This window comes from Pteropus medius, unplaced genomic scaffold (genome assembly GCF_902729225.1).
Source record: "Pteropus medius unplaced genomic scaffold, Ma_sr-lr_union100, whole genome shotgun sequence".
NCBI classification, from domain to species: Eukaryota; Metazoa; Chordata; class Mammalia; order Chiroptera; family Pteropodidae; genus Pteropus; species Pteropus medius.
Window position 1 is genome coordinate 3,764,874 of NW_024349798.1, and position 18,678 is coordinate 3,783,551.

The 18,678-nt window shown below is 52.9% G+C and overlaps 2 protein-coding genes and 1 pseudogene across 10 annotated transcripts in view; 2 read left to right on the plus strand and 1 right to left on the minus strand.

The window, feature by feature from the left end:
- Window positions 1–63: 63 nt before the first annotated feature.
- TELO2 (telomere maintenance 2) lies at window positions 64–13,062 on the plus strand. Of its 9 annotated transcripts, none has more exons than XM_039884876.1 (21): window positions 64–238; window positions 1,192–1,527; window positions 2,233–2,510; window positions 3,789–3,857; window positions 4,154–4,301; window positions 4,668–4,770; window positions 5,016–5,084; window positions 5,225–5,366; window positions 5,455–5,591; window positions 6,088–6,167; window positions 6,385–6,486; window positions 6,847–6,935; window positions 7,160–7,251; window positions 7,507–7,623; window positions 7,743–7,814; window positions 9,195–9,359; window positions 9,899–9,990; window positions 10,625–10,724; window positions 10,904–10,968; window positions 11,245–11,360; window positions 12,481–13,062. In XM_039884876.1, the coding sequence occupies exons 2-21, from the start codon at window positions 1,193–1,195 to the stop codon at window positions 12,582–12,584; spliced, it is 2,475 nt and encodes an 824-aa protein (XP_039740810.1). In that variant the 5' UTR covers window positions 64–238; window position 1,192; the 3' UTR covers window positions 12,585–13,062. The 9 variants fall into 9 exon arrangements, with proteins under 9 accessions (XP_039740810.1, XP_039740812.1, XP_039740814.1 ...); XM_039884878.1 differs by lacking the exon at window positions 64–238 and adding an exon at window positions 257–401; XM_039884873.1 differs by lacking the exon at window positions 64–238 and adding an exon at window positions 258–770.
- LOC120620733 (uncharacterized) lies at window positions 8,012–8,130 on the plus strand (annotated as a pseudogene).
- A 106-nt stretch (window positions 13,063–13,168) lies between the features above and the next one.
- Window positions 13,169–18,678, minus strand: part of IFT140 (intraflagellar transport 140) — a 91,644-nt gene continuing 86,134 nt past the window's right edge. The window contains exon 30 of the mRNA XM_039884891.1: window positions 13,169–13,953. Within this exon, the coding sequence (XP_039740825.1) occupies window positions 13,747–13,953 (207 nt within the window). The 3' untranslated portion in view covers window positions 13,169–13,746. The remainder of the gene's footprint in view (window positions 13,954–18,678) is intronic.

Below are 18,678 nucleotides of genomic sequence, written 5' to 3' on the forward strand. Positions count from 1 at the left end.
TACGCGCTGAAGGTCCCCTCCCTATCCAGCGCAGGCGCGGATGAGGCCGCCCGCCCCGCGCCTCTTCCGGCTTCCCGGTTTAGCCGCAGATTCGTCACGATCGGCCAGCGGGGACCAGCCCAACAGGCTCAAAGAAATTAGCCGCAGCTCTCTCCGGGCCCGCAGATTTTGTGATCTCGGGCCACGCGCGCTGAGAACCGAGCGTGGAACTGGGCCTCGCGGCCGTAGCGAATCGACGGTGGGTCGGCAGCGGCGGGGCGGGGCCTGAGCGCGCCGCAGCCACGCCTGGGACCGAGCGGTCGCGCACCGCCCTGCGACCTCTGCCCTCCACCGATACCCCTCCTCCAGTCCCCGAGATCCGCCCCAGTCCCACGAGGCCCCCCTTCCTGCCACACCACGAGGTGGGATCTGGGCGCTCGCTGCAGAGGGAGCGTGGGACGGGCCAGTCGCTGGTCTCGGCGCACTGCGTGCGGGAGCTCGGGTAGACCCGGCTGGTCTGGGATCCCCCAGGCTCGTGAAGACACTCTAAGGTCCCTAATACAGCCTTATCAAGTGGCTGGGTGCACTGGTGACAGATGCCTACTCAATGATAGTTAGGTCTGCAGGGGCTTCTGACCTGTGAATACTGCCCACAGATAGTTGTAATTTCTGGGAAGGAAGCGAGTTTGTCTAGGTGAACCGCAGATGGGTACATCAGGGAGTAGGAAGAGCATTGATGGGTGCCTCTAGACCAGGGTCTTCCTGCCTGGGCCTCTGCACTGTGGCACTTGGTTTGGCATGATCCTTTCTTGAAGGCAGAGGGGGGGGGGGGGGGGGAGGCGGGAGGCGGTGTTGTGTGTGGCTGTTCCGTGCATTATGGGATGTTTACAGCATCCTAGGTCCTTATTGCTCCTAGTTGTGACAACTGAAGATGTCTACTGGCACATGTCCTTGGGAGATTGCCTTGCTGTGGAAGGTGTCATGGAGGGCCTCAGGCCCTGAAACAGACTTCTAGTGGAAACAGTGACAGATGCTTGAGGGGGAGGATACTGCTGGGTGACAGCAGGGGTGGGAAGGAATGGGATTTCCAGGAAGCTTAATAGAAGACCAGAGGTTTCTGAGAGTATATGAAAAAGGCTTTCTTATCTGAGACTGGGTCCTGTGTGGATGCCCATGGCCCCTTGCATTTCTCATGTCCTTTCCTATGAACAGGATGGATCCAGTGCTTTCTTCTGTCCGGCTCACCGTCCAGGAAGCTGTTCACACTCTTTCATCTTCTGAAGATGGTGACCACATCTTCTCTACCCTGAGTTCCCTAAAGCGGTATCTCAGTAAAACGGAGAACCCAGCCCTTCCCCGGGAGCAGGAGGAGTTTGCCAGAGTCCACTTTTCTGCCTTTCTCAGATGTCTTGTTGGCAAGCTGAGCCCAGACTGGCTTGAGCTGCTGCCCGATGGCCAGTTGGAGGAGCTGTGGGCTAGCTTCTTCCTGGAGGGCCCTGCTGACCAAGCCTTCTTGGTACTGATGGAGGCCATTGAGGGCGCTGCCAGGTGAGCGGGGGTGGGTCTGATGGAGTCAGTTGTCACATCTGAAGCATAAGCATGGCCTGAAAGATTGCAAACCAGTGGCAGAGCACCTGAAAATTAAAAGCAGTTTGTGCTAATCTCTGCAATGGGAAGGCCCTTGCTCTTTGTTCTGTCTGTGACGTGTAGATGAAGGGAGGGAGCAGGAGTGTTCACGTCCCAGTGGCTGAGGCAGTGGGTTAGCTCCAGACTGAGGAGACATGGGGAGCAGTGGGCATTGTCATCCTCCTGGGCCCTTTCCTTCACCATGTGGTTTGAGCTCTCCCGTGAGGCACCTGGGCGCTGCAGCAACCTCACAGGATACCAAACTTGAGGTGGTTCCCATATTCCACACCTGGGCACATGACACACCTCGTCATTGCGAAGCTGGGTTTTCAGTGGTTGCTGTGATAAAAAAAAAAAGCAAGCACCATGTGAAAAGCACCGTCAGGAGAGGGCAGTGTGATTCCAAGGTGGAAAGTTGCGCTGGATCAGCAGGGACTTGTGTCCGACTAGTAATTGTGGCTACTTAGCAAGATTTAAATACTCTTTCAACCTATGAATAGGATATAAGCGCCGATTAAGTGGTTGGAATTACCTTTTTAATGATGGCTGTTGCCATTCCTTTTGGCTGAGGGTGCTGGGAATGGAGATGCTTGGGGGCTCTGCCCATCACACCTGCTCTTGGTTCAGCCCCAGCTTCCGTCTGATGAAGATGGCACAGCTGCTGGCCCGGTTCCTGAGGGAAGGCAGGATGGCCGCTGTGATGGAGGGGCAGTGTTGGCAGCAGACGGAGTTGGCCTTCCCCCCGCTCCAGGAGGCACTCCTCAGCAAGGTGGTGGGCTTGCCCGACCGCCTAGGCAACTGTCTGCAGCATGAGAACCTGTCGGAGTTCTTCCCTCAGAACTACTTCCTTCTGCTCGGTGAGGAGGTCGTGCAGGTGCTGCAGGCAATTGTCGACTCTCTCCGAGGTGAGGACTCCTTCGAAGTGTCCTTTTCCAGCTGTTTTCTCAGTCTGCCGTCCCCTCTCTCCCTCCCCAGCCTCTGGGGACTTTGCAGTCTCTGGGTAGTGCTATCAATGAGTCAGAAGTTGTCTCCTGTTTGGGGTGGTAGCAATCCACATGCTAAAGTTTTACCCACTTCTCAGTTGTTGACCTTAGAGGTGGAGCTGACTCTTGATTTCTTCAATTCTTGGATGTACATAGGTGGAGCCGGCCATGTGTGTCTGCTCACTGCTGGGCCCCCACTCAGCATCAGCAGGAATGTCCATGGTCTGAAAACCGGAGCTCTCACCTGACGAGAGTCCTTCTCTCTTGGCTGTTGGCCAGGGTCCGCTTATCTTAGTTGGCTTATGTCTGTCTCAGGTGTCTGTCACTGGGCATCTTGGGTGCATGGAGGGGCTCTGTGGGAGCAGCTTCTTGCTCATCCTTTCATCACAAAGTCTTTGGGGCATCAGTCGTGGCGGCAAGTGTCTTGCCTGGGCGTGTCCAGTGCTCTCAGCAGCTGAGGCTGTGGAGTGAGCACCATGTCAGGTGCTGCTCGAGGCTCTTCACATGTGTTGCTTCAGATAGTTCTGGGACCGTGCTTGAGAGAGGCACTATCGCTGTCCATGGGGAGGGAGCCACATCGAAGTGAGGCTCCTGCATTTAACTGACCAGGCCACCCAGCCCCACTGTTTTGTGCTGGGTAATGCCCGCAGGATGTTCTGAATAGCCAGAATGTATCTAGTCTGCTTGTGCAGTGGCTGTGTGTGGTCTCAGATACCCCTCTTCAAATCACAGATATGGTATTTCCATTGTGTGTGGGTCTTGTCTGAATCCTGGTCAGCTCCATCATCTTGGCTCTTCCCGTAGAGTTTGTGCCACCCACTCTCTCCTTATTACCACGACCTCATATCTTCCCTTTCTCCCTGTGGGTGGCTCAGAGCCCCACCTGCCCCTACCTGTAGCTGGCTACCTCAGCCAGACCCCTCTCGGTGCCTCTCCTCCTGGTGCCGCCATACTCATCCTTGCTTTGGAGGATCGTTGTGATGATTAAGCGGGCGAATATGTGTTAAGATTTGTAAACAGTTATTGGCTCTTCAAGTTAGAAACAATTCTATTAAGACTTTGGTTGGATTGATTGAATGAATTGGAATTTTTACAACGTGGAGTCCACCTGCCTAGGAATGAGGTCTGTCCCCACTTGTCAGTTCTTTGATGGCCTTACTACCGCCCTCCTTTAAAAGCTCGTATTCCTTCCTGTCTCAGGTGGCTTGGACTGCTCTGTCTCTTTCGTGTCTCAGGTCCTTGGGAAAGCCTGTGTCCATGGGAGGCAGAGTGAGTGTTTCCTGTCTGGGGAGAAGCCAAAGTACATTCTGGCACTCTCCCTGTTTCTCCTGGCAGCTGTCCTGGGAGGGGGCGTGCATTGTGGTTCTCTGGTGGAAGGTGGGAGCTTCTCTGTGTGTCCCAAAGCAGCAATGGTCCCCTTGCCGGGGCCTGGCCCTGGGTGGGCTGATGCCAGCTGTCCTAGGCCCCTTGGCGAGGGCTTGGCTGTGCAACTGGTGGACCTATGGGGTGCAGACACCAGACAATCCATAGCCCCAGGCTCAGGGCCTCCTCTATGTGCTTCTCAGAGGAGATCCTGGGTGTGCTGGTGCCCCGGCTGACAGCACTCACCCAGAGCAGCTGCCTCTGGCAGCGGGTCTGCTGGCGCCTGGTGGAACGCGTGCCTGACCGGGCCATGGAGGCTGTGCTGACGGGGCTCGTGGAAACCGCTTCCAGGTAAGAAGCAAGGCACCCTTTCCAATGGAAATGCTTCTCTTCCAGGAAGGTGGGAAGTGGGGATCCAGATCATCCATGTCTGCCATCCCTTTGTCTTTATGTAGTTGGTTTTTGGTCCTTCACAGGAAAGGCTGGCGCCCCTACTCCAGGAGAAGCATTTAACCCTGGATATGGTCAGAGCAGGGAAGGGATGTCCTCTTGCGTTGAGGTGCAGGGCTCTTCCTGGCTTCCACGTTACTGGGAAGAGGGAGCATCAGGACTGACTTGGACCTGAAGCACTTGCCAAGGCTCCCCCGTGGCTAGCGTGGAGTCCCAGATCCAGCCTGATCTGTTGAGATTCCCTCTCCTCCCAATTGTCCCTCGCAGGCCTGAAGACCTCTCTAGACTGTTGGGGAACTTGGTGATGAAGAATAAGAAGGCCCAGTTTGTGATGACCCAGAAGCTTCTGTTCCTACAGTATGGATACACGGTGAGAGCCTGTGAGGGTGTGGGCTGCGGGACGCCTCAGGTCCCAGAGAAATGACTGTAGCAAGTGGAGCTGGAGCAGTGCTCAGTTGTCCAGGAAATGTCATTGTCCTTCATCCCAGACCCATTCCCACTCTGGGACTCCTGGGCAGATGGACCTCGGTCCCCTGGGCTCCCCTGGCTAGGCAGGTGGCAGGTGGATGGTGTCTGCCTGGCAGACAGTGACAGGACACTTGGCTTCTGTTGCAGACGCCTGTGCTACAGAGCCTGCTAGGGTACCTGGCCATGGACAGCCAACGGCGTCCACTCCTCATACAGGTAAGTCCTGTCTGGTCCTCAGTCCCTGCGATGTCCCAAGACCACTTTCAGGTAGGACGGAGAGGGATTGCGTTCTTGCCTGGGATGGAGGGGAAGCAGGTGGGGCTGTCTGAGGAAGCTGGGGTTGTGCTGTCTGCCAGGCGCTGAAGGAGCTCCTGGAGATGTGGGGCAGCAGCAGCGCGGTCCGCCACACACCCCTGCCACAGCAGCGCTACATCAGTAAGGCTGTCCTCATCTGCCTAGCACACCTGGGGGATGAAGAGCTCCAGGACAGCCGGGATGGTGAGCAGGTGGTGAAGGGCACCCCGTCCCAGTCCCTGTACCCCCCATCCCTCCCCTGTGCTCAGCATGCATGCATTGGTGCTTCCAGAGTTGCTGGCCAGCCTGATGGCAGGAGTGAAATGCCGCCTGGACAGCAGCCTGCCTGCTGTGCGCCGCCTGGGCATGATCGTGGCCGAAGTGGCCAGTGCCCGGATCCACCCTGAGGGGCCTCCCCTTAAGTTCCAGGTGAGCGAGGATTGTACCTGTGTGGTCTCCCCAAACTGCTGTCACTCCGTTCCCCTATGTCACCTCATCTTTCTGGGTCCAGGCCCATGGAGCATCTGTTGGCATCAAGTTGACCTTGGCGGCCCTGACGAGGGTCACGGCTCAGAGGGGAGTGGAGATATAGGCCCTCAGTTGTGACCTAGGAAGTCCTCCAGGTGGATCCCTGGGTGTTTAACTCCCAGGCCATCCTAGGCATCCCCAACTCTGGGACATCCTTGGGGCTGCTGCCACATCCGCTCTGTCCCAGGGGATTTTCTAGCTCCCTCAGGAGGAGTGGAGCCTTCAGCGTACCCAGCGCTGCTCTCTGCCGAGGTGGAGACTTAGAAAGTCACTCTTAAGAGGTTCTGGCTGCCAGAGGCCAGTGGTGTACAGACTGGGGGCTATAATGGCAGGACCTCGGAGGGGCCTCGGCTCTGCCACTCCTGTCTCAGCCAACTCCAGCTCTTTTTCATTATAGTATGAAGAGGATGAGTTGAGCCGTGAGATGCTGGCGTTGGCCACCCTCCAGCCTGTGGCTGACAGCCCCTCAGAGGCAAGGTGAGGTCTCTCCACCCTGAGCTCTGGGCATGGTTGGCCAGGTGGGGGTGATTCCTCTGCACTTGTTGGATTCCGTTTTATCATCCTGGATTCAAGTTTCCGAGACAGAAGCTAAAAAGATGAGGGTGGCGTAGGAGGAACATTTTTTTAGACTCCGGGACTAGAAATTCATTGTGGGGTGTCCCTGAAGGATTCTTTTCTCCTTGTTTCCCAAAAGCCCATCTGTCACTCCAGTTGCTACAGAGGCCCCTGACAAAGAAAATGTGGATGATGGTGTCCCCCAGGCGCAGCCAGAGGGTTCTGACTCTGAGCTTGACAGGTAGCATGATAGGAAGGTGCTGGGGAGGCATGGGGCAGTCCCTTGCTGGCATCAGAGCCCACCAGGTAATTGGGAGGGCTGATGGGCCTGTCTTGAGATGGGGGGCTCATGCCGCAGGGCTGTGCTGGCTCTGAGAACTCTCCAGTTTTTTTCCCAATATGAAAACCAGTACTCAGGGGCTCAGTTCTACTGCAGCCTTAGCCTGTCAGCTGTTCTTGAAGCTTCAGGGACTGAGGAATTTTGGTGACTCAGGAGTTTGTCTTTGTGGCAGAGGGTGCCCAGCTTTAACTTTCAGGGGCTTCTACCCTGCCTGTTGTCTATTCCTGGGCAACCAGCAGGCCCCATGTGCTTCTTCCATAGTGATGATGAGTTTGTCCCCTATGACATGTCGGGGGACCGAGAGCTGAAGAGCAGCAAGGCACCCATGTATGTCCGGGACTGCGTGGAAGGTGGGCCTCTATTCACGATGTGAGCCCTGCTAAGTGCCCTGTGGGGAGGCCCCAGCCCCAGGCACAGCTGGGTACTTAGGCCCCTGGGGCTGCTGGGCTGTGGGACCTGTCCATGTCCCAGGAATACACCTGCCTTCTGCCCAGTGCACAGACCCTGGCTGCTGTCTCTGTCGTGCTCAAGGTCAGGGCTGAAACTGACAGGGGCCCGTGTGGGTTCTGTGCAGCCCTGACCACGTCTGAGGACTGGGAGCGCTGGGAGGCAGCCTTGCGGGCCCTCGAGGGGCTGGTCTTCAGGAATCCAGCTGCCACTCGGGAGGTGACTGGGCAGGGGAGCTGGGATCTCAGGGTCATGGTTGGCGGGTAATGTCCTGGGAGGAATGTGTGCAATGAGGGAATCTAGTCTGGCTCGTGTGTGTGCCTTGGTGGCTCTTTGTCTCCTCAGGAGGCCTGTCACTGGGACCTTTGCTGGGCTCTCTGAGATGTGTCTATTCTATTGTAAGGAAGACTGAGGGCTGTGGGGGTGTCTGGGGCATCTTGGGGGCACTGAAGTTTCCCTGACCCCTGTGTACAGGTGAGTGTGGAGCTGGCCAAGGTGCTCCTGCACCTGGAGGAGAAGACGAGTGTGGTGGGATTTGAGGGGCTGCGCCAGAGAGCCCTGGTGGCCGTCACAGTTACAGACCCTGCCCAAGTGAGTCTCAGCAGCTGTGTGGTGCCGAGGTCGTGCCTCCTCCTCCCCAGGTATAGTCTGTATTGGGGCCCTACCTCCGGAGTTGTGGACCTCAGCGGCCTTTCGTTTGCCTGGCTCAGGTAGCGGAGTATCTGACCTCACAGTTCTATGCTGTCAACTACAGCCTCCGGCAGCGCATGGACATCCTGGACGTGAGTGCCTGTGGGTCCCTGTCCCATTTGTCAGGTGCAAGCTACCTTAAGGGGCCAGGCCTGGTGCAAAGCCTCCAAAAGGAGAGCAGGTGTTTGCCAAAATCTATGTGGGCAGGTCTAGAGTCCTCCTGAGTCCCTTGTTGCTAGACCTGAGAGGCTGGGACCAGTGTCTGTCTGATAAAAAGAAATGAAATTATGTCTACGGCCATACTATCCTTAACAAGCCCAATCCCGTCTGATCTCGGAAGCTAAGCAGGGTCGGGTCTGGTTAGTACTTGGGTGGGAGACCACTTAGGAAGACCAGGTGCTGTAGGCGTAAAAAATAAAAAATAAGGGATTGTAAACTGACAAGGTCCTTGCAATCCGTGAGGTCAACCAAGGGTTACCTTGCCTAAAAAAAATAAAAGGAAAAAAAGAAATGAAATTATGACACTTGCTACAATGTGGATGAATCTGGAGGGTGTTATGATAAGTGAAACAAGCCAGACAAAAAATAAATAAATACTATATGATTCCACTTACATGAGGTCTCTGGAGCAGTCAAAATCACAGAGACAAAGTAGAATGGGGGTGCAGGGGCTGGGAGGGGGATGGAGAGTTAGTGTTTAATGGGTTCAGAGGTTCATTTTGAGAAGCTGAAGAAGTTCTGGCAATGGACGGTGGTGATGGTTGCACAACAATGTGAACGTACTTAATGCCATTGAACTTAACAGTAGTTGAGATGGTATGTGTTAGGTGTATTTTACCAGAGGAAAGCGAAGACTAAGACGATAGTAAAAAAAAAAAAAATTCACTGTTTTTGTGTTTACAATTCAGTGGCATTTGGTACATTCATAATGTTGTATGACTGTCACATCTGTTTACTTTCAGAACATCTTGCAGCATCCTCAGAGATAGCCCATGAGCACTCACTTCCTCTCCCCGAGTCCCTGTATCTACCAGTCCACTCTTTGTTTCTATGGATTTGCCTGTTTTGGGTACTTCCTATGCGGAAAGTCATATGTGTGGCCTCCTGGGTCTTGCTTCTTTCACTCGCATATTTTCAGGGCCCACCCACACGTAGCCTGGGTCAGAACTTCATGACCTTTTCTTGTGAGGCAGGGGGCAGGATTGGACCAGCTTTGGGAAGGGAAGCAGCCCAGGCGAGGGGAGTGGAGCACTGGCTAGTCACCAGGGAGCATGGCCACCTTTCCTTCTTGAACCTCCACAAAATGAAGTGTGATCCTGAGATGCTTGGAACTGACTCCCTACGTGGGTCCCTGAACCTTCCCCTCAAAGACAGTGAGGGCTGTTGATGGGGCATTTGGTTTACCTTGAACTTAAAAAATGTCATTCTTCCCTAGAGTGATGGCAGCTTCCTTGAGTCTTTCTCTCCTCTAGGTCCTGACTCTGGCTGCCCAGGAGCTGTCTCGTCCCGGGCGCCTTGGGAGGACCCCCCAGCGCAGCTCCCTGGACCCCACCTCCCAGTCCGGCTGCACTGTGACTCCCGCCTGGCGGGCAGTGGTGGACGAGCGGGTCAGAAGCAAGACCCGGCACTTCTCGAAGGTCAGCCAGGACCCTGGTCAGGTCTTCATGGGTGGGGAGTTGGGGCAGGCTGGCCAAGCAGTTGGCCACCTCTAGGCAATGTCTGCTTAGAGGGAGCAATGCCAACGCTGGTGGTCTGTGAAAGGAGAGTTTTGGGCACAAACTACGCTGTGTGACATAATGTTGTCGCGCATCAGACTGATACGGTTTTAAAACATGAATACAAAGGTAGACGTGAAAAAAGCCCTAAGAATTCTATGTCAGCAGCGGATGACCTGGTGTGGGCTGTGCTGTTGGGGTCTATCTAGGCCAGGGCTGATATAAAGGAAGGAAAGTCTAATCTTGCCCCTCCCTCCCTGAGACATTTGGCCCCTTCTGGAGACATTCTTGGTTGTCACTGGGGATGGGTGATGCTGGCATCCAGCTGGTGGGGTCCAGGGAGGCTGCTCACCCTCCCACAGCACACAGGATGGCCCCTCCATGAGACTGTCCTGCATGGGGGAAGGAGGGCTGCATTCTGCACCCAGTGTGGTGACCTGTGAGCCCTGTGTGTTTGGCAGGGCTCTCCCAGGCGGGGACCAGCTGGCAGCCCCAATGAATTCAACTCGGTGGCTGGCTACTTCTTCTTTCCCCTTATTCAGCGTTTTGACAGGTGAGTGGGAGGCCTATGATTTGGGGAACATGAGCCATGGACACTTTGCAGACAGGAGGCTTCCCAAGTTGGGGTCTGGGTGGGACTTTGGTCAGCAGCCGGGTCACTACCTCAGCTGTTGTTGTTCATAGCTTTAAATTAAATAATGTGGTGAAAGCATTAGGGATCACAGTTTCTGTCACCGATGTCAGGTTCGTATCAGGGCCTCAACTTTGCTGGCGCCTCAATGCTGCATGTGCTCTGCCCACTTCTCCTTTGTCTCCTTGTATAGCCTTGGCCTTGTATAGATGTCCCCTCAACCACTGCCACACAGGCTGTGATGCTCCGGTGATGGTGGAGAGGGCAGAGCCTAGAGCCCTTCCCCACAGAGGCAGGGTTGGGGGCTGCCGCCTTTGCTGTATGGTCCTTTAGGCGGTGGCCTTGCTTCCCCCAAATGCCACCGAGGCCCAGGCTTGGGCCATGCAGCCTTGCAGAGTGATTGGGTGTCTGTCCAACACTTTCTCCTTATGACTGTGCCACAAGGAGATAGGTGGTGAGGAGCAGCATCCAGGACGCTGGAGTGTCCCTTGGTGGCCCAGGAGGCAGTTGGCCCTCAGTGCCAGACCTGCATCATTCACCAGATTCTTTGTTGTAGGCCTCTGGTGACCTTTGACCTTTTGGGAGACGACCAATTGGTTCTTGGGAGACTGGCCCACACCTTAGGGGTCCTGATGTACCTGGCTGTGAACACCACGGTGAGCTGGGAACTGGCAGCTAATGGCCTCCACCTCGCATGGATTGTGTGCCAGTGGTTTGTCTTCCCCATGGGCCTCACCTTGGCCCTGCAGACAGGAGCGTTTGGGCCTGAAGACAGTGTCCAAGGTGGGGACTCTTGGGTGCCAGGACCTCATCCAACTGGCCTCTGCTATTTCAGGTGGCTGTGTCCATGGGCAAGACCCTGCTTGAGTTCGTGTGGGCCCTTCGCTTCCATGGTGATGCGTGAGTGGCCAAGGGACTGGGGGCAGTGGTCTCATGTGGATGTGGTAGGAGGGGCTCTGAATCCTGGCAAGTGGACATTGAGAGGCTGATGGTGGCTCCCAGGGGTGGCTGAGAGGCAGCTGGGTCTGGCACTTCTAAGAAGGAAGGGGGCAAGGAAGGGGGCTATGCAGGGCCAAGAGCGCCTTTGCTGCCAGTGGGGCTTCTGTGCTGAGAAGCAAGGTCTGCCTGGCCAGGCGACGGCTCTGTTGGGGCTCAACCCTCCACCCTGCTTGGCAGCTACGTGCGCCGGGGCTTGCTGTCCGCTGTCTCCTCCGTCCTCCTCAGTGTCCCAGCTGAGCGACTGCTGGCAGACTTGCCAGACGAGCTGCTGGAAGCCCGGTCATGGCTGGCAGGTGAGTGCCAGGTCCCGGGCTGTGGTAGTGAGGTGGGTGGGAGGCTGGTGCAACCTGGAGGGTCCCAGTGGCCGTCAGGGTACGTGGACCATTGTGGTGATCCCTTGAGCTGAGTGAGCCCCAGTCCACAGCCCAGCATGAGTGTCATGTCGCTCCTCGTTTACACTCTAAGCATCTTATAGGGGGACTTGAGAGAAGGCACTCATGCAGGAAATGGCATCTATATTCCTTCTGGAAAATTCTAACTCTTCAAAAAGGTTACAGGAGCCATACAGTGAGCACCATGTACCCTCACAAGATTCACTGATTGTTAGCATTTTGCCATATTTTGTTCTCATCCTTCCACCTACATGTACTTTTAAAAAACTTTGTTGTCACCAGTATGTAGCCACGTGAGCCACCATACCCCTTCCACCGTTGGAGCTCACGGCTGGGACTGGACCATCTAATCTGTAGCCGCACTTGAAGGCCCAGTGGTCCCGTAATGGCCTTTTCCCTTTCTTTCTGCTGGATCCTGGGTCCAGTCAAGGTTCCTTCGGGACCCTGAGCCACCCTGCATCCCTAGCTCCTATTGTCTGTTTGCCTCTAGTGTCTCGTTTTGTTGGTGTGCAGTGCGCCCCACCACGTAGGTTTCTCTGTGTCTCAAGTTGCATGTGTCAGGATGGCTCTGGGTGATCCTTCTCGGGGCCTTGTGCTGCAAGTGTGTGGCATCCAGTGTCTCTCGTCCTGGGGTGCGCTCCATTGCTTTGGGGTGCAGGCACCTTCCCTGAGGTGAGAGTGGTGACCTTGGAGTGACTCTTGGGGGCATGTGTTTACCTGTCCCAGCCTCCTTCTTGTCGCCATCACGTGGCCAGAGTTCCTAGCCCAGGTGGATGGGAGCATCTACTCTCTCACAGAGATGCAGTAAACGACTCTTTGCTGGCATCTAAGGTGCTTCTGTCATTAGGGGCCTCAGCAAGAGGGTCTGGTGCCACACGCCTGAGGCCCAGGACAGCCGGCTACATCAGGCCCCCATGGGGGCTCCTTTAGGAAGGCCCAAATCAGACAAAACTGAAGAGGGCTGCCCTGCTCAGTGCCATAGATACTGCCTGTGGTCTGGTTTTATTTCCATCTTTGGCAGATGTGGCTGAGAAGGACCCAGATGAGGACTGTAGGATGCTGGCCGTGAAGGCACTGCTGCTCCTGGAGAAACTCAAAGACAAGCTTCTTCCACTATCTTCTTAGTCCCCTGGCACTATTTCTGGTGCCAGGGGTGCCAAGTGCAAGGCTGAGCCAGGCCAACGTATGGGCTTTGTGGTGCGGCCGCTCGTGGGGTAGGCCGTCCATGCGGTATTGAGCGTGCAAGCTGGAAGGCCCCCGCCTCTCAGCTGTTTATAGCCCAGCAGGTCTGAGTGCTCACCTAAAAGTCCACTCCAGGGCCTCTGAGTACTGCCCCCAATGGATGGAGCACCTGAATGCTGGGGAGGGGCGAACCCGAGGGAGGATCCCAGGGAGGGACATGGGGCAGGCTTTGTAGGCAGCTGGAGGGGAGGAGCGAACAGGTGCTGCTGCTCAGGGCCTGGATGTTCTCCCATGGGAGCCGCCAAGATGGGCAGAGTGGTGGGCTCCTGGGCCCGTGGGCTTCTTAGCGTCATGTCCTTACCTAAAGGCAGGTGATGTTATAAAACAAAAGGAAGAATAAAAAGGACCTATAGGTGCGCAACCCATGCTCTGTGGTTCTCACTGCCCAGGGAGGGACCTCAGTGCCTAGGTGAGTCCTCCAGAGGGGAGACATAAAAACGGGGCCAGGGCAGGAAGGAGAGACGTGCTTCTGAGGAAATAAACTTTATTAGGAGAGTTTCAGCAGCCGGTGTGTGGAGCTTGAAGTCTCCCTCCCCTCACTGGCATATTGTGGTGCCAGCCCTTCCCTTGCAGTGAGAGCTGGTGACAGAAAGGGCACAACCTAAAGGACAGAGCCATCAGAGCTGCTATGTAGTTGCCTGAAGACCCACCTTCTGCCAGCTGCCCTTGTGTTCCAGGAATGGCCCTGTGGTTAGGAATGGCACGTCCTGCTGAAAACCTGGATGCGCTGTTAAGCAACCCATTTGGGTGCTTGGATGAGGCGCAGTGTACCATCCTCACTTCGTGAAGTTCTAGAAGTTTCTTAGGCTTCACAATCTGTACTTGGGAGAATGCCAAGGGCAACATGACATTCCCTTGAAAGTAAAGGAGCTAAACCAGAACTCCGCAGGGCCAGGAATGCAGAAGGGGTGGCGTAGAAACGCACGCTCTCCCCTTCTAAGCAGGCCCGTGGCTACACACTCAAAAGTTTTCCTTTCAACAAGAGAGTCAGGGTCTTCTACTGATGACCGGAAAGTGCTAGAAGAGCTTTTGCAGCAGTAGGCCCTCAGGAATCGTTCTCGACCTCCTCCATCACCTCCTCGTCCACCTCCTTGGGGTCCTCCATGCTGTTGTGGCGGATCCGCTCGGGCATGATGCGCGCCAGAGGGATGCCCAGGCCTTGATGCACGGCGTCCACGGCCCGCTGGTTCACGTAGTAGGACACGTTGGCAGTGGGAAGTCTCCTCCGCATCTCCTCCAGATACTTGTAGGCCTGCATCGTACACAACAGCCATTATTAGGTTAGCCCACATGAGAACCAAGGGCCCATGCCCTTTGTCTGCTGCAGTGTTTCCTGAACGCACGCCCCCTGAGGTCAGAGGAAAGCCGGCCCTGCTTCTCAAGTGAGCAGGGGGAGGATGCCTTCATTCAAGGGACTCGGGTGCAGTCTGGAACTTCGCAGCCTTTCATGAGGTGGTGGTGTCTGAGGACAGCCTGGCTCAGGCTCCCGTGGTCAGAGCTGTGAGCTGTGATCAGCACCACCAGCTGAGTAGGAACAGCCGCTTCCTTGAAAACCCTGGGAGCAGCCCGCGTACGAGCACCCATGTGTGTTTTGGAACTCTGCTCCCTTTAGGATCTGTTCTCCTTGGAGGCACACAGGGAGACCCCGAGGGAAGGACAGATTCACAGTTCCATCTTTTTCATGTACTTTCAGGCATATGCTTGTTGAGTTGGAGAGCAGGCAGCAATATGTACATGGTTTGTCTTTATTTTGACCAAGCATCCAATGTACCCCAGTTAATTGGGCCTATGATTAATTTGAGTCTCTTGTGTCCTTGATCTTAGGCCAGTAAATTATGGAATTTTCCTCTGGTCCCACCAGTGGGAATCTGTGGGAGAGCACTGGGGTATCATATAGAGCAGCTCAGGGGTAGGGGGTCTGAGGCAGGACAGGCGTGCTTACATCTGCTATGCCGGCTACACCTGCTCACACCTGCTGTGCCTGCCCATACCTGCCCGTACCTGTTACACCTGCTTATACCTGCCAATATGTGCTACACCTGCCTATAACTGCCCATACCTTTTACGCCTGCCTGTACCTGCTTCACCTGCCCACACCTTTGCTTCACCTGCCCACACCACCATACCTGCTATGTGTGTGCCTATACCTGCTCGTACCTGCTATACTGCCCATGCCTGCCCATACCTGCTACGCCTGCCCATACCTGCCTACAGCTGCCATGCCTGCCTGCACCTGCTAACATTTGCTACACTCCACCCATAGGGAAGGGTGCACACAAGCATGAGGGGGAAGGAACAGAGCCTCATGTGGCTTCTAAGGCATACCCACAAGATACACTTCATATCAATTCAGAATGTGACCAAAATTTCTAGGAGCTTCTAGTTTTCCTTTTGAGGAATAATGATCAGATCTCAGTATTTCTTAACGGTGCTAAAAACTTTTAAAACAATTTTATTTTGGACAGATATAACAAGATATGAAAAACAAAAAGATTATAAATATAAGAAATAAGATATGGCTTTTGGAGGGATGTGATGGGCACAGCACAGCCTCCCAGGAGTTCTCACACCAGAGGGAGAGGAGACAGCCACACAGGAAGAGGCTTCTGTAGATGTTTACCACTTGCCTGCTGTGGGCCAGGCTCTGTGCTAAGCACACAGGGCACAGCATGCCAAGACCAAGGCTGGCCCAGTGTAGGAGCAGCATGAGGGTGGCCAGAGCTGCCAGTGGAGAGGTCTGGCAGCAAGCAGAGTTCAGGGAGTACTGACACGGGTGGGGGGTGGGGAGGAAGGGAAGCAGGAGCTGATTCAGGAAGACCCACGTGGTCAGGAAGGACCCAGCAGTGTAACTTCTTGGTGTGTAGAGCTGGTTTCTTTAGTAAAAGGCAGGAGCAGTTTCCAGAAGGAAGATATGGCCACCAAAGATGGGTGAAGGACAACAAAGAAACATTACTGGATGTCCTGACCACTGAAGATACTGTCCAACGTCAGGAGTGTCAGAACTGGACTCTGCTGACAGGGCAGTGAGGGTGGGATGAAAACAAGGTAAGGAGTTTGGAAATGAAACGGAGGAGGGACATCAGAGCAGCAACAAGGGGCTTAACTTTGCCCACCAAGAGGAAACTTGGGCATGCCTAGACTTTCTAGATGTATAGACTTAAAAAAAATTTAGAGTTACTAAATTCCATAGGCTTCCAACAAGGGTCAGGAATTTGATGGAATACTTAAAATATGATTTTTCTGTTAATTTTGAGGATACAGTGGTCTGGACATCTCCGCAGTCCAATTGTGTTTTCATTTATTTTCTTGTCGAGATCAGATTTAGAGCTGTTTTCTCCCAACAAACACATGGGTCAGTAAGTGCACGTGGTGGGGGGCTAAGAGGAAACAAGTGCTCAGACCAGGAAATCTGGGTTTCATGGTGCTGACCTTTCACGCTGTGGGGAGCCGCTGATGGATAACTTTCCTGTGAATTCTGGAAACCACAGTTTAATGAGGCTGGCATAGTTCACTAGCAACATTTCTGAAACTAACTTGTCAATACTCAGTTAGGGAGCACTTAGGAAGGGGAGCCGAGAGATTCCTTGGGGTCACTAGTCTCACCAGAAACTATCTGTTGGTTAACTGAGCTGATGGTTGAAGGAGACAATGTAGGCAGAATATGTGGGTTTGGCAAATTCTGTATGACACCTTTTGGAACACAAAGGAAAAATGCAGCCAGGTGCAATTTTTATGTTGGTTATAAGAAGATTATGATTGAGAAAAATGAGAGAAGCTTCTGGTAATAGCTAAGTAACTCAGATCAACCCTCTCACAAGGGAAAAACATAGACACTGGAGAACAACTGAGACAGGTGGATGGGAGGGAATGGACATTTAGAAGGAGGGAGGGGCAAGGGGCGAGTTTCTGGTTCATTGTAACTTTTTCCACAAGGGAGGCCCCAGTCAAGGCTACTGTGAGAAGCTAAAAGGCACATACAATAAAAAAAGGCTCATGGAAACCCACACTATTACTGGCTTGAAGGCTAGAATCAGAATTGGGGTCAACCATACCAGCTGGAATGTGAGAAAATATTAGAAAAGAGTCATTGAGGGAGAGCCCAAATTCTGAGTATGAACTCTGCCCCGATCTCTGGTGGATCCTGCACTCTTCATGGGGTGGGGATAATGGCAGACTTCGAGGAGCCTGACCAAAGCTAAAGTACTGAGCGGAGATTACAGCTGCTGCCCACCAGAGGGCAGAGGTTAGACTCAGTCGAGCAAAGATGTTTGCAGGCAGGCGGGCGGGCAGGCAGGAGAAAGAAACAGTAATACTCTTTGGAGGAACATAACGGAATCCAGAGTCTCTACAATGGTTTATCCCATTGGATAACATTGTATGTCTAAAACACACACACACACACACACACACACAAAATGCTAGACATAAGAACAGAAAAACTTGACCTAGACTCCAAAGAAAAGACATAATGGAGACTATTTTGACAGGTTCCAGATGTTGGAATTAGCAGCAAAGACTTTAGAACAGCAATTATAACTATGCTCGTGTATAAAGGAAAATAAGTTTTTAATGAATGAACAGGAAATTTTAGTAAGGAAAAAAACTAAGTTTAAATACTAGAACTGAAAAATACAAACTCAAATGAAAAATTTGTTGAATAAGCAGCAGGTTGAAGACAACTGAAGAAAGTATATTTGAAGATAGGTCAATATAAGTCAAATAATAGAGGGAAAAGATTGAAAACAATGAGCAGTAATTACAAATGTCTGTCCACTTAGTATAAAAATGACTAGCATTTAATTCAAGTCCCAGAAAGAGAGATTGAGGCAGAAAAAAATATTTGAAGAAAAAAATGACAAATTTCCCAAATTTAGTGAGACATAAAGTTACAGATCTAAGCAGCTCAGGATCACTACAGTGAAAATGACATCATCTTCAAAGTGCTGAGAACCAAATATAAAGAGGAAAATCAGAGGGTGGGAAAGAAGGGTAGCAGGGAGAGTGAGGGAAGGGGAGAGAGAGAGAGAGCACAAGCATGAGCACGCGTGCTCTGGAGACCTGAAGAGGGTCCTAACTGAGTCTTCATCTGACTAATGACCAGTGCATGTGAGTGACGAAAGCACCCGAGGCCACAGAAAGACCATCAGGAAGGAGCAGGTGGGACAATCCCTGAGACTGACCACACAGGCCAGGAGTAGTACCACCAGCCTGGTGGGAAGACCTGCCAACACACTAGACATCAAGAATTCTCAAAAGGGCATTGCCTTGGTAGTGGGGTGAAATTAGCCCAAGATTCAATGCTATTCTGTACCCACCTGACGAAGATAAAATACAGCCCCAAAAGGATCAAATTGTTTCTAAGTAACTTACTCTTATCCCAGAACTAAGCTCAATAATATTTATAAGACTACACACCCAGGACTCCATCACTCAACAACCTAAAACATTTACAACGTCTGGAATCCAATAAAAAATTACCAGACGTGCAAATATGAACCATAATAAAGAATCGATAGAAATACATCTAGAATTGACACTAGAGTCAAAGACTTTGCAATAGCTTTTATAAATATACTTCATATGCTCAGGAAGGTAGGGGAAAGAATAAGCATAACAAAAAGACATGGAAGACAAAGAGAAAAGAACCAATATAGATCACCAGGGATAGAAATTATGTCAGATGGAAAATATGGGTGGGAGTAATGTCTGAGTATAGAAAGAAGACTGATGAACTTGAACCAATAGCAAAAGCAACTGCCCAAAATGAGAAACAGAGAAAAAAGTCTGGAAAAAAGACAAGAAAATAAGTTGAGCCAGGAGACAACATATGTAAGTAACTGGAGTTCAGAGGGGGAGGAGAAAGGAATAGAAGGGAACTTCCTACAGACTATGAGAAAACACTAGCAGCTTGTATGTCTGATCAAGGAAATGTATCTAGAACATATAAAGACCACAACCAACAGTAAGACAGACAATG

Excerpts from the sequence above, each read along its gene's own strand:
- TELO2 (XM_039884872.1), top strand. Across the intron at positions 4,771-5,015 it reads TCCTACAGTATGGATACACG|ACGCCTGTGCTACAGAGCCT; the intron begins GTGAGAGCCTGT and ends CTTCTGTTGCAG. Across the intron at positions 9,360-9,898 it reads AGACCCGGCACTTCTCGAAG|GGCTCTCCCAGGCGGGGACC; the intron begins GTCAGCCAGGAC and ends TGTGTTTGGCAG.